This window comes from Chamaea fasciata, unplaced genomic scaffold, assembly GCF_029207755.1.
Source record: "Chamaea fasciata isolate MVZ Bird 193981 ecotype frontalis unplaced genomic scaffold, bChaFas1.0.hap1 SCAF_19, whole genome shotgun sequence".
NCBI lineage: Eukaryota > Metazoa > Chordata > Aves > Passeriformes > Sylviidae > Chamaea > Chamaea fasciata.
Window position 1 is genome coordinate 10529827 of NW_027094104.1, and position 22239 is coordinate 10552065.

At 52.5% G+C, this 22239-nt stretch overlaps 1 protein-coding gene across 1 annotated transcript in view; it reads left to right on the forward strand.

Annotated features, from left to right (window-relative positions):
• DNAH9 (dynein axonemal heavy chain 9) overlaps positions 1-22239 on the forward strand; it is a 137106-nt gene that overhangs the window by 102376 nt on the left and 12491 nt on the right. The window contains exons 61-66 of the mRNA XM_066200303.1: positions 3193-3320; positions 13594-13821; positions 17629-17820; positions 18103-18294; positions 19060-19230; positions 21980-22162. Coding sequence (XP_066056400.1) covers positions 3193-3320; positions 13594-13821; positions 17629-17820; positions 18103-18294; positions 19060-19230; positions 21980-22162 — 1094 coding nt within the window. The remainder of the gene's footprint in view (positions 1-3192; positions 3321-13593; positions 13822-17628; positions 17821-18102; positions 18295-19059; positions 19231-21979; positions 22163-22239) is intronic.

Sequence of the window (22239 nt, forward strand, 5' to 3'; positions counted from 1 at the left end):
TTAAATTAAACTTGTCTCTTTCCTGCACTGCCTGGATTCCCAGCGTGGTTCACACTGCAACGATCTCCGAGCTGGGTTTGTGCACAACCTGTAATTTACGTCAGAGATCTCTCACATGCTGTCAGATGCTTGTTGCCAAGAAAGGGTGAACCAGAGGACCCTTGAGGTCCCTCCCAACCTGCTCTTCTATGGTTCTATGATAACTAAAAATAAGCAGCAGCTCCCTGTAACAGATTGCTGCTTTATGGCAAAGTTTCCAGCTTCCTTTCCCATCCTTCCTGAGCTGATTTCCACGTGGATGGTCAGCTGGCCCCAGAGCCAAAGGGCCTTCTGTGAGATGCCTCCCCTGAGAGGGCACTGATGCCCCTGTGCACCGATGGCTGCAGCCCCTGCTGTGCTCCAAACCTGCCCCTGTGGAGAATTTACTCTGGGTCTTGGCTCCACTGTGGAAAAAAATTTCTCATTTTCAAGCTGGATGTCCCTCTGGAGCAGAGGAGTCCGATGCCCTCGGGGCTGGACAGGACAAAACACCATCCAGGCTGGCACGGACCAGGGCAGCAGAACAATGACTCGTGCTTTCTTTCTCCTCTCCACAGTGCACCCAAAATAATGTTGGAGTGAGCCTTTACCAACACTGCCAGGAGCAGCTGTCAGAGCTGTTAAACTCTGTGCAGCCTCAGCCACAGACAGCTCCTTCTGGGGAATTCTTGGGCCTGGCTTTGCATTTCAGGCTCTTTCTGCCCCCCAGACCAGGTGTCATTGCTGGAAATCGAAGGGGCACCCCCAAAGGAAGCTCCTGTGATGTCCCTGCCCTCCCTTTGGAGCCACACTGGTGATCCTGTCTCACTCCCTGTTATTTTTTTTTTTTTGTATGGGAAATGAAGCACTAAAATCACACCCTGAGTGGTTTAATTGGAATTGTAAAGATGAGCGTAGCTGAGCACCTGGGGTTGGCCAGCCAGAGAAGTTACAGCAGGGAAAAGCAAAGAGGGAGGCAATGAAATAAAATCATTGCCACAGAGCAGCTGCACTGGCCTTCCAGCTGCCTCACCCACGGGCCTGAGCTTGGCTCCTCGTTGATATTTTCTCTGTCCTTCATTAGGTTTTATTAAAGTGCCGGATAATTCCTGTGAATGGAAGTCAGCTCCTTGCAGATGCTGCCCACCCACGGGACCTTTCCTTGGCGTCACGGGGAGGGCGAACACTGGTGGGCTGGAAGGGCTCTGTGCCCTCCCCGAGTGCACATCCCCTTCCTCCTGCAGCCAGCCAGGAGGGAGCAGGCTCACTGATACCCCCTGCAGTGGAAATGATAATGATATCCATTTATTATTAATTATCTGGCCTGGGGCAGCGCCCTGGCTCTGTGATCTGCCCCATCCCCTCTCGAGGCGGTGGATCTTGGAGGCAGAGGAGAGGATCAGCAGCTTTCAAAGCCGGCAGCAGCCAGAGATGGTGGGAAAGAGAAGTGGAGACTCTAAAATGTGTGGAGGGCTGTATCCCAGGGGAAGCTGTGGTGAGGCTCAGCAGAGAGCTGGAGTTTGAGGTTTGCTCTCCTTCTGGCCATCTGTTTCCAGCCTTGTACCACGAGATGGTTCCTGAGCCGTGCGAGACAAATCTTTTCCTTGTTCCTCTCTAAAACTTGCCTGCTTTCAGCAGGAATTGGGAATTCAGGGTGCACCATCTGCAGGGAGGCAAACCTGCGTGCAGAGATAAGTGTGGGCAGTCCCCAGGGATGAGCCCTGACTCCCTGGCTGAGCCAAATCCATCCTGGAGATGTTTGTGGGGCTGTTCCCTCCCGCAGCACAAATTGGGATTTTTCTTCTGAGGAGCACACAGCAGGGAGAGCTCTGAGGAGAGGAACAGCAGGGTGTGCTCTGCCGTGGGTGACGGATTCCAAACCTGCCCAGGAAGTCTGCAGCCAGGAGCCCAGGAATGATCTGAGCCACTGGGATGCTCCAGAGAGACCAGGGCAGGCTGCAGGGACCACGTGGAGGGACACAAAGAGCTGCCACGCAGTGAGTGCAGGGCTTTGGGGTTCCCTGCACCTGCCTCGAGAGGGGATGGGGCAAATCACAGAGCCAGGGCACTGCCCCAGGCCAGGGGGTTAATAATAAACGATTACTAGTTGTTATTTCCACTTCCCAGCACTCCAGGGGGGTATCAGTGAGCCCTGGAGGGACACTGGGATCCCAAACCTCCCCTTCCCCCGGGCTTTGCTGACTGCACTGGGACCTGCCCCCAGGAAGGCAAATCCAGAGATGCTCCACGAGAAACCTGGAGGAGTCACTGCTCCCCAGACACCTGGGAGGCCTTGCCTGGGGAAGGGATTTCACTCCAGCTGCCCTCTCCAAACCAAGCTGCTGCACCCAGCCTGCACCACAGGGGCTTTTCCCCACCCACTGTGGGTGTTCAGAGCCTGGTTAATCAGCAGGAGAAGATTTCAATTTCTTATCGCTGTAAAATGTGTTTTTACACCGGGTTGCAGGAGAATACTGTTCTTTAAACAAGAGGCACTTTGTAATCTGGCACCTTTGTGTGGATGCTGCAGTGTAATTAAAAGAGTTTGGGAGAAGCTGCTGCTGTTTGAGCACTCGGGCAAGGAGTGGGTGAGAGCCAAGAGGATGAGAGCAGAGAAATGATCATGTCTTGGGAAGGCTGAGCTGGAACAGGGACTTCACAGAGCCAGGGAATGAAGAAGATATTTATTAAAAGGCCTTTAAGGTACACCTTGGGCAGGACAAGAGCCTGGCCAGGGCTGCACCCAAAGTGGACCCAAAATGGTCACAAAATGGACAAACGGTCACCAGGTCTCACACTTTGATAAGTTTTGGTCCATTTGCATCTTGGGGTTTAATTGTCCAATCCCAGCTCCAGCCTGTGAGGTCCCATCCTTCTTGTTCCTCCCTCCAGCCACCCTTGTTTGTGCTTTTGGGCTGAAAGTTGTCCTTGGTGTGCAGCAGGAGAAGGATTTGTTTTGTGTCCCTGCTCTGTGCAGAGCTGAGTGACACTGACTGTGAGCTCAGAGCTGCACCCCTGGGCAGCGCAGAACCTGAAATACAGGGAAGGTAAAACTTCAGGCATCGCTGCTATCAGGAGTATGATCGCTCACGTGTGAGGGTTTGGTGGAGGGAGCTCTGCCCGTGCTGGCCCAGCCCTGCCAGGGTGCTGAACTCCCTCCTTGTTTCCCCCCAGGGAAGAAGCTGGGCTTCACCTTCAACCACAGGAACCTCCACAACATTTCCCTGGGACAAGGCCAAGAGGTGGTGGCGGAGCAAGCTCTGGACCTGGCTGCCAAGGAGGGGCACTGGGTCATCCTTCAGGTACGGGTCCCTTCTCCCAGCTTGGTGTCCCCTCCATGGGGACAGGCTGCCCAGCCTGCCAGGGGACACGGTGTCACCTATGTATCCCAAGCAGCCACCTCTGCCCGTGATCAGGCTCTGTCAGTTTGGGTTTCTCCTGCTGGAGCTGTCTGTGGGGTGTGCAGGGACTTCGGAGAGGAGGTGGTTCTGCACCTCTCAGTGCCTTAATTGGCTCCATGAATGAAGGAAGAGTCTTGAGTCTCATGATCTGAAGGTGGTGGGTTTGATCTTCACATGGGGCACCCCAGTGTTGCATTTTATCTTCTTTTTGCCAGGGTTGGGATTAAATGCCTGAGACGGTATTTCTTGTTCGGACTCAGATGTTTATTAATTCTTATTTATATCACAGTCTCACAAACCGTGAGTTCTGCAGCACTTCTGGCTAACAAACTAAAAATGGAGCCCCATCTCTCTCTCTCTGCAAGGCCTTTTAAGGATAAACTGTCCAATTAAGAAATGGCACCTAAATTATTTTTACTTTTAACCCAATAACCAACCACCCATGGCCCACAATGGGGATTTTTCTATCCAATTACCAGACGCCACCCAGACCGTGAAGGAGAAGGTGAAAAAGAAGGACTCAGCCTCTGCCCTAAATCCTCCATCTTGCTTTATATCTATATTACTGTATTCTAAACCCTTGAACTCTGAGTTTTCCACCCTGTGATATGACACACTTGTATTCAAACCCCACACCCACAATCCCAGCGCTGTCACCCAATTTTGGGAGCCTTTTCCACACCCTCAGGTCCAATGCAGTGTTTGCCTGGGGGTCAGTGCCTGTGAGCACAGAAAATCTGAAATTCTCAGTGCCCAGAAGAGCTCTGCTCCGAGAGCCCCTGGACTCATTTTCTGCCCAAAACTCCCCCTGCACCTCCAAGAGCACAGAGGGGCCGCTCAGGGAGGAAACTCTGCAGTGGGGCTGGTTCCTCTGGGCACCCCAAACCAGGGAAATGCTGCCAGCTCTCATCACCGCCCCACAGAACGCCTCAGAGCCTGCTGGGGCGTGCAGGGAGCTCTGCCTCTGCCAAGGGCTCTCTGGAGCCACTCATTCAGTGGGGCTCTGGCTTTGCTGATGTGCTCACTCGGTGATGTCAGCTCTCATTACAGGTTTTGGGAACCCCTCTGATTTCCTTGATGTGGATTATATAAACCTCTATTATCGCCGGATTGTTTGCATAAAATTAGATTAAGACAAAGCTCTGAGTCCTGATGTGAGCCCGCAGGCCTGGTTATGAATTGAAATTAAATAGCCCTGATATTTTGATCTTAATTTTTGCCTCTTTTTTTTTTTTTTTTTTTTTTTTTTTGGTGCAAGCTCCCTCTGAGGTAAACAATGCTGAGCTTCTCTAGAGCTTTTACCATGCGGAGGGCTGCAATCCTGGCATCAGCCTTTGAGGTGGTGCAGAAGGAAACGCTCAGCTTTTTGAGCCATTCTGCCAGTAATGCAGAGTGAAAAGTTCTTTTCTGCAGCGCTGGTGTGCTGCTGTAAAGGATCTGTCAGCAGTGCCAGTCTCCATGGGCTGTTTCAGTGCTCACTGACAAGCGCTGGGGGCCTGAAGGGTTTTTATTACATCCGTTCCCATCTTCTCCGGTGGTCAGAGCAATCAAGTAAGAGGTTAGACAGACACTGAAGGCTAAATCAGAAGAAATCCTCCTTGTGAGGGAGGTGGGGCGCTGTGAGGGGGGCAAGAGGGGCTCAACATAACTCTCAGAGCTCTTTCCGCTTTTGTTTCTAACCCTGAGCAAGGCCCCAGGAGGAGCTGGAGGTGCCCTGGTGGCACTTGGCCCTCTGGGCACGTCCAGCAGGGGTTTGGGGCAGGCAGCTCCAGTTCCAGCATTTGGTGGAGTGACAAAAAACAAGGGACTGCATTGTCACCCAGACTGGCCAGGCTGCCCAGCTCCAGAGCCTGGCTCTGCACCTCTCTTCGGAATTCCCAAATCCTCCCAGGGGCTGGAGCTCCTGGAACATGAGGAGGAGCAACCTGAGGGGCTAAAGGTGTGTCCCTGCATTAACAGGCAAGAACTCGTGGTCTAACAAAACTCCCTGAGGGTCAGCATGAGAGCACCTCAGGACGAACTGGGCTTGGGAAGGTTGGACAAAGAACCTTCTCAAGCCTGAAAAACTTTGGCCAAACCAGCCCCCAGTGGGAGTCAGCGAGGAGGAGCCCCACAGAGGACTCTGCCCTGGCAGCCAGGGGTGGATCAGAGCAATGTTTGCCATGTGCTTTATCTGGCAAAACCTTTCCTGCGAGGTTTTGGTGACAAATGCCTCACAAGCAGCTCCAGGAGCGTTTGTGCGAGATCTGGAGCGACACAGATGACTCAACTGACGAACGTGGCACAGGATTTGTGGATCATTGCATTAATAACGGAGGACAGAGCAGATCTCAGGGTAATTCTACCCAGATTAATTAAGCTCATTATTTGAAGGCTGTGTCCCACCCACAGCACAGTTATACCCAGGCGTCCCATTTGTTTTTGAGCGGACAAAAAGCAGCTGTTAGCTTTGCTCCTGCATTTTGCCACCCCCTGACCAACAGCTCAGCTCATGTGCAGCAGAGCTTCTCACACAGAGGTTCTCCAGGGCAAACACTTGAGGGGCTGATCTGGGGGGCTTTTCCAACGTGGCTCATTCCTGGCCCTTGACTGGGGGCAGACATAATGAGAGTCAAGTACTGGGAGCACTAAGGAGTCGGGGGATTGGGTTTGGGGGAGTTACAGGGTATGGAGGCAGCTGGGAGGTTTTTACTGGATTGCAGGAGCAGGATCTCTGCTGTGCTGGGGAGGGCCGTCCTAGGGCCATTTCCTCTCAGCCCTGTTGCCTTCTGAAAAGGCAAAATAAAGACAAAAGCATCCGTGTCTGTCCTGGGAAAAGTTTCTCGGCTCGCTCTGGAAATGGAGATTTTCAGAAATGACTCATTTTATGAGAGAGAAGAGCAAAAAACCACCCAATCCTTCATTTCCACGAGAAGATAATCCCTGTCCCCCTGGCAGAGCCTGGCCAGCAGCTGCCTGCCCCTTCAGCCCCACTCTCGTCCCTTTCTGGTGGCTTCAGCTCTGCTGAGCTCTGGCACAGGGCGGTGACAGGTGAGGAGAGAGCGGAGCCCGCAGCTCAAATCATTCTCCACAAACTCGAATGGTCCAGCTGCAAAATGGGAGCCCCTGAGGCAAAAGCGCAGCTCTTTAAAGGAGGCTTTGCTACCTGAGGGCTGCAGGAAGAGCCCAGCTCCAGCCCAGCAGCTGCTCTGGTCCTGTTGCTGGCACTGAAGAGCTGAGCTTGATCTTTGAGCTCCACAAAACCCCGTTTGATGGCGGGTTCAGCCTCTGGGGCTCCTTAGCAACACTTCAGGGGTCTGGGGGGGCTTTGGATTAAGGGGCTCACTGTGGCTCTGGGGGGCAGGAACAGCTGGGCCCCACAGCTGGAGAGGCTCTGGTGAGGCTCTGTGCAGTGCTGGGGGTTCTTCAGCCTCGAGGAGAGATGATTCCGTCACCCTGGCTGGCGGTTTGGTAAGGGAGTGACTTTCTGAGGAAGTTGTAGTAAAACAAATCAGTGACTAGGCAGGAAAAAACTGGCAGTTGATACAGCCATTAGAATGGTGAAACAGAAATTAGAAATGGAAATTTTTCTAATTTCAGGAATCAGAAAGGTGAAACAGAAATTAGAAACAGATTTTTTTTTCCTGATTTTTCTAATTTAGCAAACATGAAACGACTACATGAATAAAGCCCAGGCACTCCCAGTGGTGTCTGGTGACAGATCAAGGAGCGGGATGGGGACAACTTGAAATGCAGGAAATTCCATTTAAATGTAAATACATTTTTTTTTTTTTTTTTTCCCCACGTGAATGGCCAAACACTGGGTGAAGTTTCCTGGAGAGTTTGTGGTGTTTTCATCCTTGGACACATCCAAAGGACACCTGGGCGTGTTCCTGGGTGTCGCCCTTTGAGCAGAGGGTGGGACTGGGGGATGCCAGAGGTGTCTCCAGCCCCAGTTGTTGCCTGACGGACACAGAAAGAAGGACACTCACGCCATCCAGTTGTGAGAACGAGAAAGAAGGAAGTTTATTTCGGGATCAGGGTTTATATAGCTTTGGGGGTTTGATCAGGGGTTAGGGGACGAGGTTGACACCTCTCTGACCCCACTGGTCAAACCAGAAGTCCATCAGTTTGTCCTTCCCCCAGGAAGGAATGCGTAATTTACAAATCATCCCCCTTTGTTTATGTTACGCTGCCCGAGAACTCCAGTACGGAAATGTAAAACATCAGAAGGCTGAAAACATCAGGGCAACACTCAGTGGCTCTGTGGTCTCTGCCTTCCCATGCCCGCTTCTCCGTGGATGGGGTTTCCCTGGCGCCTGCAGTGTGCTCGGAGCAGGGAGGAAGGAGCTCTGCACTGAGCTGTGAGTTGGCACAGCTGTGTCTGTTTCCCTCTCAGAAGCCTTTTGCTGATCCAGTGGCCATCGCAGTCACCAAATGGGGTTGATGAGCTTAATAGCAAAGACACGGAGAGATTTGTTTGTGTTTGTTGAGATGCATGTTTGAATGCACTGGCGCAGGGAAGAGTTCAGACGTTAGATATTCCCAATTTAATTGTAGTCCTCATCCATTAGCCAAAATGTCACTTCCCTCTCTTTGTGATCAAGTTAATTTAATTCTTGAGCATCTTTCCATTTTTCTAGGTTGCTGCTTCACTGAGTCAGGTTCCTGTATTAAATTGAATACTAGTGAGCTCCTGGAGCAAAACTGTGGGAGATTCATCCCTGTATCACAAATCACAGAACCCCGGCATGGCTGGGGCTGGAAGGACCTCTGGAGATGACCTGGCCCAACCCCTCTGCTCCAGCAGGGTCACCTGGAGCCAGCCCAGAGGGGCACCAGGATGATCAGAGGGATGGGACAGCTCTGCTGGGAGGAAAGGCTGAGAGAATTGGGGTTGTTCAGCCTGAGGATTGCTCTGAAGTGACCTCACTGTGGCCTTCCAGTGCCTGAAGGGCTCTGAGAGAGCTGGAGAGGGACTTTGGACAGGGGAGGGAGGGACAGGACAAGGGGGAATGACTTCCCAGTGACAGAGAGTGGGTTTGGATGGGATATTGGGCAGGAATGTTCCCTGGGAGGGTGGGGAGGCCCTGGCCCAGATCAGCTGCGGCTGCCCCTGGATCCCTGGCAGTGTCCCAGGCCAGGTTGGATGGGGCTTGGAGCAGCCTGGGACAGCGGGAGGTGTCCCTGCCCATGGCAAGGAGCTGGAATTGGATGAGCTTTGAGGTCCCTTCCTACCCCAGACCTTTCCATGGTTCTGTGAATGTGTGACACCACATCCCAGGCCAGGCTGGTCACATCTGCTCCCCACGCCATGGCCTGGGCACCGCAGTGTCCTTCCCTGTCCCCTGGGGTCCCCCAGCACCAGGCACTGCTGCCACAGGGATGGGAAAACAGGGAATGTTTTCCGAGAAGTCTCACCAGAGAAGGAGACTTTGTACCAACAAGCCGTTCCCTTATTTCCAGGAGGCGATTTCTGAGGGAAGGAGAGGGGCACTTTCAGACAGGGGCAGGGTCCCCAGGCCCTGCCAGCACAGGGAGGGGAGCCTGTGCTGCTTTAGGCACATGTGGTGCCGTTCCTGATGGTTGCCAGGGCAACGCTCACGTCCTGTGATATATGTTCTGCCTCGTACAAACACACAGGGGCTGAAGTCCCAAAGAAAAGCCCCCGATGCTCCCGTGTTCCTGCGTGGGCAGCCCAGCCCAGCCCTTCCCACAGCCCCTCAGCCTGCAGCACCTGCTCTGAGGGGGGAAACGGCACAGGAGGGGCTGGGCCGTGGGCGGTGGGGATGGGCAGTGTGGAGGGGAAGGTCAGTGGGGATGGTCGGAAAGGATGGTCAGTGTGCAGGGGATGGCCAGTGTGCAGGGTCAGTGTAGATGGTCAGTGTGCAGGAGATGGTCAGTGTGCAGGGTCAGTGTGCAGGGAATGGTCAGTGTGCAGGGAATGGTCAGTGTGCAGGGGATGGTCAGTGTGCAGGGGATGGTCAGTGGGGATGGTCAGTGTGCAGGGAATGGTCAGTGTGCAGGGTCAGTACACAAGGTCAGTGTGCAGGGGATGGTCAGTGTGCAGGGTCAGTGTGCAGGGGATGGCCAGTGTGCAGGGTCAGTGTGCAGGGGATGGTCAGTGGGGATGGTCAGTGTGCAGGGGATGGTCAGTGTGCTGGGTCAGTGTGCAGGAGATGGTCAGTGTGCAGGGTCAGTGTGCAGGGTCAGTGTGCAGGGAATGGTCAGTGGGGATGGTCAGTGGGGATGGTCAGTGTGCAGGGGATGGTCAGTGTGCTGGGTCAGTGTGGATGGTCAGTGTGCAAGGGATGGTCCGTGGGGATGGTCAGTTTGCAGGGAGGTATTTCACATTGCCCACGTTGACTCGTTATTGATAACTGACACATCTCTCCATTACTCTGACCACGTGCTCTCATTAGATGTGTTCTTTCTGGTTTTGTTACCTGACTGCTGAGAGTTAATTTGCAAAGTTTCTTTCCAAACTGTGAATCCCTTCTGCAGCCTCTCTGTCTGGCCTGGGCAGATATATTCATTTGAATTATGAATTCTTAGTACCAGCCCATGTTTGGCTGCATCTATTCCTCTTTTTCATCCCTTCTATCACAAAAGGACAGGATATAAATGCACTCAATTATCACTGGACTGGAAATATTCCCTAAGTTGGCTGTTAGCAGGCAGTGATACCCACAAATAATGATCACTGGTGTCATGTCAACACAAGCAAAAGCAATTATTTTTGAGCCGTCCAACGCCACAAAAGCAGATGTGGGAAGAAACTACCAATTAGAGATGAAAACACTTAAGGTCAGATATGCAGACTATGATTAAACTGATACTTAATGCACGATTTTCCTTTTGATATTTTATTGAGCTCTTCCCCCGTTTTATTAAATCTCTGCGGTGTTGGCACCACTTTGGTCACAAGTTTCAGTCCACTCCTATCTGATTGTTTGATTTGTGTTTGTAGAGTGAGCTGGTTGGCTGGAGCCTGGGGACGATCCTGAAAACCTGAAATCCTGAAATCCTGGTGTTGGAACCGGGGAGCAGTGGAGTCACCATCCCTGGGAGTGTTCCAAACCCATGTGGGTGTGGCACCTGGGGACAGGGGTTAATGGTGAGGGTGGTGGTGCTGGGGGGTGATGGCTGCATTTGGTGATTTTAAAGCTTTTTTTTCCCCCCCAGCATTAACGATTCTGTGTTTCTCTCGGTGACTTCCAGCTCAGCTCTGTGATCGTCTCAACTCCCCAAACACCCTGAAGCAGTAAATTGGCAGTTTTAGTTGTGTGCCCCGTGAAAGTGCAGTTTTAGTTTTGGTTCTGTGTCGTAGGAAAATGCACTTCTGCTCTCCTTGCAGCCTGCTCTGCTCACGCTGCCCTCCCTCCCCTCCACCCCAGCGTCTGCTCTCTCCACATGGACGAGCCTCTGTTGATGGAGCGTCTCCTTCTGTGGGAGTGAAATCCTTTTGGATTTCAGGGGAGTGGGAGCTGGGTGCTGCTGACAAGACGAAGGCCCACCACGGATTTATGGAGTGGCAAAACAACGTCGGCAGCTTTCTTCTCTATTCCTTTGCTGGCGTTTGATTGCTGTTGCATTGTTAAAGCATTGAACTGTTATCTGCAGGAAATAACTGTGAGGGCTCTCAGATCCCTTCCCTGAGTGATAATAGTTAATTCTGAACCCATCAGTGTGTGTATCTGTAGCTGGGGCTGTTTTCCTGAGTGCATCACTTTGCATCTATCACCACTGAATTCCTTCTGCAGTGTCATTGCCAGTCACTGAGAATGATGGCATCCTCCCGCAGTTCTTCACTACCAGGCTTTATTTTCAGGACTTGAAATGGCTTTGTCTTATGAGTAATTTTGTCAGCTCACCAATCATTTGCTCCTTCGGATGGTTTTTGATATGGTGAGGAGTTAAAACTCCATCAGCAGTCTCCTTACTCCTGTCAGCTGTGTTTTAACTGCTTGGTAGCCTCTGAGACCTTTCCCTTTGCCTGCAGCAATAGTGGTTTTGGGAAGATAGAAGAGCTGCTGTTGATGAAAATCCACCCCTGGGACCCCACAGAGGCAATTCCTGCTCCATCCAGGGCCGTGCCTGATGCTGGTGTGGGGGTGCCTGGGGAAATCCCCTCTCCAGCCCCCAAAAAGGAGTCCAGGGGGTTGAGATGCTGAGTTTAACCCCAGCTGGAAACTGAGCCCCACCTGCTGCTCCAGGGGTGGGATGGGGCACAATGTGGGGTTAAAAGTGAGAAAACTCACGGGTTGAGAGTTTAATAGGGAAAGCCAAAGCTGGCCAGGCAAGGAAGCAAAGTTAGGAATTCATTCCCCGTTTCCCGGGCGGGCAGGGGCTCAGCCATCCGCAGCCAGCCGGGCTCTGTCACCCCCCTGGTGACCGGGGAAGGCAAACACCGTCCCTCCCGACATCCCTGCCTTCTCCTGCTCCGTGCTGAGCAGCATTCCAGAGGCTGGGACATCCCTGGGGACAGCTGGGACAGCTCCTTGTCCCCCCAGCCTGGTCCTTGGCCGTGTCCACCCTGGCCAGACTGACCCCTCCAGTGACCAGCACTGCTCCAGCCCAGCCTGGGGCAGCTCCTGGGGACAGCAGCTCCACCCCAGCTCAGCCTGTGCTATGCTCAGTTTAGCTCCCTAAAATGCATTGGAACTTTGAGATTGCTGGGTTTTTTCCTGACTGATGCTGTTGGGGAGTGGCTCCTGTCCTGCTGGAGGCCCTGCCAGGCTGGCTGCTGCCTCCTGAGCTCTGCTGCAGATCCTCCACATGTGGGGTCCTTTTGGGATGAGTCCACCTGCTCCCAGAGGCTTCTTATTATTTATTGCCTCATGGACTCCTCCAAACAGCTCTTCATCTGCTGTCTCAGCTTAACAACAATAAAGAGCTTGAAGCATCTCTTATATGAGGAGAGGCTGGGGTTATTCAACCTCCCAAAACTGGCCTTCCGTGGGCACTCCCTGCAGACCTGGATCATGTTAGAGTTTTTTAGACTCTCTGGTAGGTTCTTGGTTTCTGGAAAAGGCTTTATCATTAGCTTTTATGGTTTTCATAAAAATTGCTTCTTGTGGTACTTTCTGACTTTTCCCTGCCTGGATTTTGTGCTCTTTTCTGTTTTTCTCATTTGGACAAAACTTCTACTTTCTGAAGAATGTGATTTTGCTCCTAATAATCTCCATTACTCTGCTATTTAACCATGAGAGCTCCTTTCTGTGGCCCCATTTATAGGTGATATATATATTTATTCTCAGCCTCTAATATGGTTCCTTTATGTAATTTCTTTGCCACCTCCGAGCAGTTTATCTTTCTGGCGGCTGCTTTTAGTTTAGGTTTTACAAGTTCCTTGTCCTTTCTTGGGGTGGGATAAATCACCATCCCAAGTGCCCGTGAACACAGCCAGTTTGGATTGCACACCTGCCTTTAAAACACGGGTAGTTTGGCCCACAAATCCCATTCCTAATATGACAAAAAGCTGTTTTCTTGCCTGGAAACTATAATGCTGTATAGGGCTCTAGGGGGAAAAACTGAGTCTTGGCTTCATCCATTTCACCATCTCCCCACAATTCTGTTTGATCTCCTGAGGGATGTGTCCAACTGGTTGCATGAATAAATAAATAAATAAATCCTTTTGTGTTAAAGGACTTTGTGAGATCACCTGCTTGGCTCGTTTGCCCAGGAACTGCTATAGAGGGTCCTCACTGTAATTCTGATAAAAATGAACAAATGTTTTTATCTGAGCTCGGTGGGGCTGGGGGGAGGAACAGGAACTCTGCTCCCCAGGAATTACAACTTTACTCCCCAGGAATAACAGTTTTTCTCCCCAGGAATAACCTCAGCTGGTATGGCTGAAATGAGGAGAATTCCAGCACTGAGAGCCCAACCAGCCCAGCTGTGACTCGCTGCTCTGCTGCTGATTTACACCGATTATTTTGAATTTTCCAATGTTCTCGGTGCACGTGGATCTTTGGGGCTGGGAGCTGCACACAGGCACTCCTGGGACGAGTCCCAGATTCCAGAGGGCATCCATCAGTGGGATGGATTTGGTGCCTGCTCAGCGCAAGTGAATAATTCCAGTGGGCACTCAAACCGCTGCGTTAATCGGTGACTCGGATACAGAAATTGAACTGAAACCACCGCAGGGTTTAACGGGGGCACTGACCCAGCCTTGTCCCTTTGTCCCTGCCAGAACATCCACCTGGTGGCCAAGTGGCTGAGCCGTCTGGAGAAGAAGCTGGAGCAGCTCGGCGAGGGCAGCCACCGGGATTTCCGCGTGTTCGTCAGCGCGGAGCCGGCGCCGTGCCCCGAGAGCCACGTCATCCCGCAGGGCATCCTGGAGAACTCCATCAAAATCACCAGCGAGGCCCCCACCGGCATGCACGCCAACCTGCACAAGGCCCTGGACAACTTCAGCCAGGTAGGAGCGTGGTTGGGCACGTGGTGGGGCTGCTGGAGGTGCTGGAGCCTCCACGGAGCAGGATGGACGTCACCTCCGCAGTCCCTGCTGGGGTTTTAAGAGAGATGCGACCACTGGGAGACGTCTTAACACCTGATTTATTGCCTCAGTCTCAAGGAGGGTGAGAACGTCTTCACTGCATTCGCCAGGAGTTCGTGGCCAGTGGTCCCAAGGTCTCTTAAAGGTTAATTAGCCAACAAACTACTGCCACACGTATTGTTTTAACTTTCACACCGATCCCTGATTAATTCGTATCACCCATCTCGTTGCAATGCAGACCTTTTTATCCGACCACATAATGACACACAAACTTACAGAACTATGCCTTAAAACTTGTTATTACCTTTATAACTACTTCTATATCTTCAACTTTAAAACTTTCCGCTGCTTAGCTTAATGTGTCTCTGCTTAAACTACAAACTCACATTCTTACTCATGGTCTCTAAATTTGGAAGCCTTTTCCGAGGTCTCAGGTCGAACCCTGTATTCTTTTTTGTATTTGGGTCTGCATGCATGAGGTTTTGAGAATTTTCCGTGCCTTGATTCCCCACGAGTCCCCTTTGCATCACGGAGCCTCTGGGTCCAGCACCCACCTCTGCTCTTCCCCACGGGCTGGGCACAGATGTTTTTCCAAGCACTGGTTTTCCCAGGAAAGGATTCAGGTGATCCTGAGAAGCCTTTTTCCTTCGGCAGGGCACAGGACACCAGCCTTCTGTGCAGTTTAATCATTTTCTCTCCCACTGTGTGATCACAGAATCACAGGATTAACCAGGCTGGAAAACACCTTGGAGATCATCAGGTCCAACCTAGGACCTAACCTAACACCTCCTCATCAACTAAACTATGGCACTGAGTGCCACATCCAGTCTTTTTTTAAACACATCCAGGGGCAGTGGCTCCAGCACCTCAGAAAGGCTCTTTCAGCACAAATCAGAGCTCTGACTGCAGCATCGGGAGTCTTTGCCATGTTTCAGCTGATTTCTCCTTCTGGGTCCCTCCGTTTTGGGCTGCTGAGTGACAGCTGCCATCCAACCCCCACAGCCGGGGGAGGTGAGCAGGTTAAACCTCACTTTTCTGCTGCTGTTTAACCAGGGTTAGAGGTGCAGAACTGCTGATCCCACATCCCTCTCCAGAGCAGCACACGGAGATTGCTGTTGCGTGCCCAAAGGCCATTCAGCTCCAGACCTTGCTGACATCAGGAGTGTTGCAAATCAGAGCTGGAAGCTGCCTGCAGGCAGGAGTTGCTTTGCCAGGATTTAAATTAGGCCGTGTGAGAGTGGCTGGCCCACGGGAGCAGCCCGTGGCAGGGTGTTTGTTGTGTTTATTGCTCAAAAACCCCTCCTGTCACAGCACTGACCCCTGTCCCTGCTGGGCAGGGGAACAGCCCCGTGTGGGGAAGTGATGGAAATATTCCTGGTGGCCCAGGGTGGGCAGACCCTGGCACAGGGTGCCCAGAGCAGTTGTGGCTGCCCCTGGATCCCTGGCAGTGCCCAAGGCCAGGTTGGACAGGGCTTGGAGCAGCCTGGGACAGTGGGAGGTGGCCCTGCCCATGGCAGGAGTGGGACTGGTGGGGGTTTAAGGTCCCATCCAGCCCAAACCCTTCTGTGAGTCCCTCCATAAAGCTTCTTGTCATTTGGGATGAGGCAAGAGCAGCCCCAAACCATTGTGGACCCCAGGCCCTGGGTCATGGGGCAGCTCACAGCTGGTTTTGCACCCAGGTGTTGGTGTGGAGAGAATCCCAGGAGCAGGAGGGAACAATCCTGAGCAGGTGTGGGGGAGGCACCACGCAAGGATTAATGCCAGTGGTCAGGGAAGATTATTCCCTACTTAACCTGCTGTCATTCATCATCTTGAACTCCACAAAATATCCTGGAGAGCAAGGGAGGGGAGAACCTTCACCCCAAGTAACATTTTCATCCTGCCTCTGCTCGTTTCAATCAATAGTAATTAGCATTTTCTAAATTGCTGGAGGATTATGAAACATCTCTTATCAGAAATGCTGAAGCGAGTGGGTGGGGTCCCTTTTACACCTCATTTCCCTGCTTTATACAGAAGAGATGTTCAAATTTAGCTTTCAGCTGAAGGCTACAAAGAAGGCCCTTTATTCTGTGCAGGGGATATTGTTCTGCTTTGTAGCTGAGGAAGAATTGGCAACTGAAGAGAGGCCGAATGAGAGTGAACTGGGTCGTTCTGGGGATGTTTCCTAAAATGAGAAAGGTGTTCTGCACGTATGGGAAGCAGTTCTGCATCACAATGCAGATGAAGGCACCTCAGAGTGCTGCCTAATCCAGGGCAAAACAGGTTTTGGGATGTTCTTGATTGTCACATGCACTTGGTTAACGTCTCGCACCCTTTAGAGTAATGGATTCCCCCTTTCTGCACAGACCCTGAGCTCTGTCGTGCTCTGGGAGGATTAAAGGACTAACGTGGCATTTTTTTTTAAGATAAAGGTTGGATGGGATTTGGAGCAACCTGGGGCAGTGGAAAGTCAGAGGGAGACTTTGGGACAAGGGCTGGAGGGACAGGACGAGGGGGAATGGCTTCAAATTCCAAGAGGGCAGGGTTGGATGGGATTTTGGGAAGGAATTGTTGGCTGTGAGGGTGGGCAGGCCCTGGCACAGCTGTGGCTGCCCCTGGATCCCTGGCAGTGCCCAAGGCCAGGTTGGACATTGGGGCTTGGAGCACCCTGGGACAGTGGAAGGTGTCCCTGCCATGGCAGAGGGGCTGGAAAAACATGAATTTTAAGGTCCCTTCCAACAGAGAATCCTGTGGTTCTGTGGCCCCCTCCCCACCTTTCTGGTGAGGCACGTTGAGCACATGCAGGTGACGGGGCGTTGAGTGGGCGCAGGTGTCCCTCCTTCCCTGTGTGCGCTCCTGTGCAGAGCCACTCGGAGCTGGCAACAGTAAATGTTAAGTCAGAAAATATTTGCTAGAATTTGCCAATAAATCTGCAATGCAAAGTCACTGACTTTGAAAACTGGCACGTGTGTGTGTGTGTGTGTGATGGAAAAAGGAACTGGAGGACAATTTGATTGGTAACAACGGGGCAATGACAAGTGTCAGCAGGGGAGGTTCAGGTTGGATGTTTGGAAAAGTTTCTAAACTGGAAGCTTGGTTAAGCTCTGGAACACCACCCGGGGAAATGATGGAGACACATCCCTGGAATTGTTCAAAAAATATGGGTCACAATTAATTGGCCAGGAGGGCATTGGGTTGAAGGTTGAACTTGATGATTTGGGGGTGTGGTAGTTTGATGTTGGGGAAGCTTTTTTTTTTTTTAAGTTATGGCTTAATTAGTGACTGGTTTTGAAATTGATAGGTACTATAATTAATAGAAGAGTTATATATGTTTGTGAACACACACGGTTAAATATTAGAGGATTTTGGGAAACTGTCTTTTTTTTTTTTCTTGTTTTAGAAGCGGTAACAAAGCTGGTCTTGCTCTTGCCGGGCCAGAGCGTTTTAAAAGTTTCATTTTAATTCTCATTTTCTTCTTTTAGTGTACATTAATAAATCTATCTTTGTACCCATTAAGATTAAAACCTGCTTTACTTCTCCCCTAATCCTATCTCACAGCAAAGTTCTAGTAGACCCTCAAACCACTACACTAAATTTGGCGAACAGAAAATTTAACGAGCACAAAACCATGACAGGGGATGTTTCCCAGCCTTGGTCTCTGATTCTGCAATTCACCTCTGTCCAAATTCCGGCGTGTTTGGGTTCCCCTGGGGGGTCGCTGAGGCTGAGGGCAGCTGTCCTGTGTTGCAGGACACCCTGGAGATGTGCAGCCAGGAGAAGGAGTTCCGGAGCATCCTCTTTGCCCTCTGCTATTTCCACGCCGTGGTGGCGGAGCGGCGCAAGTTCAGCGCCCAGGGCTGGAACCGCCCGTACCCCTTCAGCACCGGGGACCTCACCATCTCTGTCAGCGTGCTCCACAACTACCTGGAGGCCAGCTCCAAGGTGGGGCACCACAGGGGGGCCTGTCTGGTGGCTCAAAGCCACCAGGGTGGCCTGAAGCTGTCCTGAAATGCCATTTCCTTGGGTGTTTTTGGGTTTAGAACTTCACGGTTCGGGGCGCTTTTGGGAGGAGGTGGGAGACCTCAGTGCACACACCTGCACTGTGCTGTGCTCCAGGTGTCCTGGGGCAGGATTCAGCTGCTGCCCCATGTTTGTTTGCTAAAGTGGGAGCCCTGAGGGTGCGGGGCAGTGCTTGGGTTCAGCCCACCCTGCCGCACGGCCCAGGTCCCCTACGATGACCTGCGCTACCTGGTGGGTGAGATCATGTACGGAGGTCACATCACGGATGACTGGGACAGGCGGCTCTGCAGGACCTACCTGGAAGAGTTCATCAAGCCAGAAATGCTGGAGGGAGAGCTCTGCCTCGCTCCTGGATTTCCCCTCCCGGGGAACATGGATTATAATGGCTACCACCAGGTGAGCTCTTTGCTTGCTGGCATTATTTATACATGTAAATGGAATGCCTTCCTTAACCGCCCCATAATCCGCCTTGGGAGGCAGGGACAGGCCTGCAGTGCTGCTGCACTCTTCCTCTTATTTCCCATTATGCTGTGCTCCCGTGGATGTGTCAGCATTCCCCTGGATGAACCAAGTCTAATGGTAATTTGCTACTTCATCATGGGCTCATTCTGTTCATGCATGAATAGAGCAACTGTATTGGTGCTTGAGACTTAAGTGGGGCTCCTGGAAAATTACATCCACATACTGTTTGCTAAAATGGCCCCTTCAAGCTCCTTTTATCATCAGTTTTGATGAGAATCACTGAAGGGTCTTGTTGATCTACTTACTGATCTCATCTGTTCTTTGTACACAAATGCAGTAGCAGAGAGGGGCGCATCAGGCTGGTTTTGTTCATAAAACTTAACTACTGGAAGCTCAATTCCCACAAGAGATTTCAGGATGCTGACGCTGAAATGCACAGCAGATAATTGCTAGAGAAGGTCCAGCCTGAGACACGGAGCCAAGCCAAACTCCAGCAGTTACAGAATTTTCCCAGCAGGAGCCGAAGCAGCTCTGTAAACATTTGTACTCTCCTTCCTCCATCACTTCCCCGCAGTTTCAGCCACGGGCAGAGCTGGGTCAGCCCGGGCTGACCTGTTGGGGGGACGGTTCCAGCACTAAAGCTCTGCAGGTAAAGCACCCTGGGCCGCTCCTGACGTGCTCCTGAATGTCTCTGCGCAGTACATAGACGATGCCCTGCCTCCAGAGTCTCCCCACCTGTACGGCCTCCACCCCAACGCCGAGATCGGCTTCCTGACGCAGCGCTCGGAGCGGCTCCTGCGCACCGTGCTGGAGCTGCAGCCCCGCGACAGCAGCACGGCACCGGGAGCTGTGGGCACCCAGGAGGAGATGGTGAGAGGGCTGAGGAGGAGCTGGGACACAGGAGGAGATGGTGACAGTGCTCAGGGGCAGTGGGGGCCCAGGAGGAGATGGTGACAGTGCTCAGGGGCAGTGGGGACACAGGAGGAGATGGTGACAGTGCTCAGGGGCAGTGGGGACACAGGAGGAGATGGTGACAGTGCTCAGGGGCAGTGGGGGCCCAGGAGGAGATGGTGACAGTGCTCAGGGGCAGTGGGGACACAGGAGGAGATGGTGACAGTGCTCAGGGGCAGTGGGGACACAGGAGGAGATGGTGACAGTGCTCAGGGGCAGTGGGGACACAGGAGGAGATGGTGACAGTGCTCAGGGGCAGTGGGGACACAGGAGGAGATGCTGAGAGTGCAGAGGAGGAATGGGGACACAGGAGGAGATGGTGAGAGTGCTCAGGGGGAGTAGGGAGACAGGAGGAGATGGTGAGAGTGCTGAGGAGGAATGGGGACACAGGAGGAGATGGTGAGAGTGCTCAGGGGGAGTAGGGACCCAGGAGGAGATGGTGAGAGTGCTCAGGGGCAGCTGCTGGGGTTTGATGCCTGTCTCAGCTATCAGTCCTGTCTAGCTCAGGCTTGTCCGTTGCTCTGTGTTCTGTCTAAAGCCTGGTTTATGCAGAACATCTCCCTGGTGGGATGTCACTGAGTGCTGGCAGTAACAGGACAGTGCCTCTTAATTACCCCAAGCACTGCAGAGCCTTCGTTATCATTCTCTGGAGGTGTTGCAAATAAACCTTCCCCGAGCAGCAGTCCCTGTGAGTGGCACAGCAAGTCAGAGCCTCCCAGAGCTCAGCCCTCCTCTCGCTGCTGCCGCCGTGTCCCAACAGCTCCCAGGGGCCTTGTAATTCCTCATTTCCAGCTGAACTCCTTTGCTACACCTGTGTCCTGGGCTGATCTCAGCCCTCCCTGTGGAAACTCGCAGCTCGTTAAAACGTGGCCCAAAGATCCCTGACAAGATCTGGGATCAGCCAGCTCTCGCTGAGGTTTTCACTCCCGCAGTCTTAAGGTGCCAGCTCAGTGTTTGAAGATTTGCAATGTAATGAATGGCTAATGGGCAGCTCGTGCAAAGCTGTGGTTTCACACGAGCTTCCTCTGGCTTGGTGTGGAGCTGGGGAAGTGACTGCCTTCCCCTGAGAGGCTCCTACAAGTGCCCAGCGCGGTGGGTTTTCAGTTCGTACTCCAATTCGAGGTGAGAGGAATAATCCAGAGGTAGCAAAGCCAAACAAGATGTTCAGAGGTAGCAAATGCGAGTGGCTCTTCTCCCCTCCCACTCCTTCTGTTGCTGAAACACAAATAAACCGCTCAACCAGAGAAGCAAAACGATGAGTGAGTGCCCCAGCAGCGGTGTCACAGGTCATGGCCACCCTGCGGACTCCTGGTGGCAGTCCAGAAGGCTCTCACAGGAGCACAGAAGTGTTCATGACTCTGTCTGGGAATAAAATCTGCCCAAGGGCAAGCAGAGTGTGACCTCAGCGCCCTGCCTTGTGCCCGGGGACAGCTCCCACAGCTCATCTCCTTCCTGAAGCAATCCCTGTCATTATCCAGGCTGTCCCTTCCACTTGGTCCTTGCATGGGAGCGAGCAAAGCCTTGTCCCCACTCCCCCACTGAAGGATATCCAGCCCCTGGTTCGGCTGAGGTGATTTTAGGGAGCTTCCAGGGAAAAATGTGAGCCTGTCATTTTCCCGAGGCTCTGACAAGTCCAGTTCCTCCCACAGATTTCTGAGGTCACATTGCAGCAAACGAGCCGTAATTGCTGTGAAGGACTCGGAGCCAAAGGGACTTGCAGGGGAATTTCAAATGAGCAGAGATTTCTGTGCTGGCCCCGAGGTGCAGCTGAGGAGCTTTTCCAGCCGTAGCCACCTGTGTGGCTGCAATGACAGCCCCCACATTGTCACTGCTGACGGGAGCCCAGGGCTGGGAAGAGCAGCAACAGGAGGGAATTGGAGTGCAGAGTCCAAAATACGAATATTGGCTGTAAAATTACCCTGCCCTAGCTGGCGCTGGCCCTGCATGCCGGGTTTGGCACTTTGGATCACAGAATTTTAACTGTGTTTTGTGTTCCCCTGAAAGGTCCCCAGCAAGCAGAAGTCTTGCTCAGGTTCCAGCTCAGCAGTAAAGCAAAGCTTTGAGTGAGACCTTCCAGAGTAAACCTGGGGGATGCAGCTGATCCCATGGAAAACGGGGGCTTCGTGCCTCGTTGTCAGAAAGGGGTTTGGCTATTTAATTTGATTTTTTAGACACTACAAAGATCCTCTTGCATTGGAGCTTTCCCTGTTTAGTATTTACTGAAAAAGCTGTGCTGGTGACCAGGAAATAATTTTGTTTCGTTACGCTTTTCTCCCACGGCTCCATTAGCCCGGAATGCCAAATTCAGCTTAAAATTCAATTTTATACAATCACCTCTCTCCATCAATACACCAGAGAAAACTAGCTCATAAGCTGCCTTGTCCTGAGGCTCAGCTGAGTCTGCAGCCACATCCATCTCCTTGCGAGTGTGACCTCGGGAGAAATGAGAGAGCCAAGAAGAGAGGAGGCTGCCTGGTGTCACGGGGATGTTTTAAAGCCATCACTTTGCAAGCTGCTCATCTGCCAGCGTTTGGAGTTTAACAGGATGGGGCAAGCTCTTTGGGAGCTGACAGGAATGGTTTTGGAGATGGGGCAGAGGGAGTTCTCAGGCTCCTGTCAGCCCGGGGCTCACTCACCAGCATCCCCCTCTCTCCTCCCTTTCCCGCAGGTGCAAGCCTTCCTGGAGGAGATGCTGGAGAAGCTCACGGACGAGTTCAACATGTCAGAGCTGGTGGCCAGGGTGGAGGAGAGGACTCCCTACGCCGTGGTTGCCCTGCAGGAGTGCGAGCGCATGAACGTCCTGACGGCCGAGATCCGCCGCTCGCTCACCGAGCTGGAGCTGGGCCTGAAGGTACTGCTGCCCTGGGGGGGCTGCCCAGAGCTCAGCCTGGACAGTGTCCTGCTTCAGGGCAAATCTGGGGGGAAAAC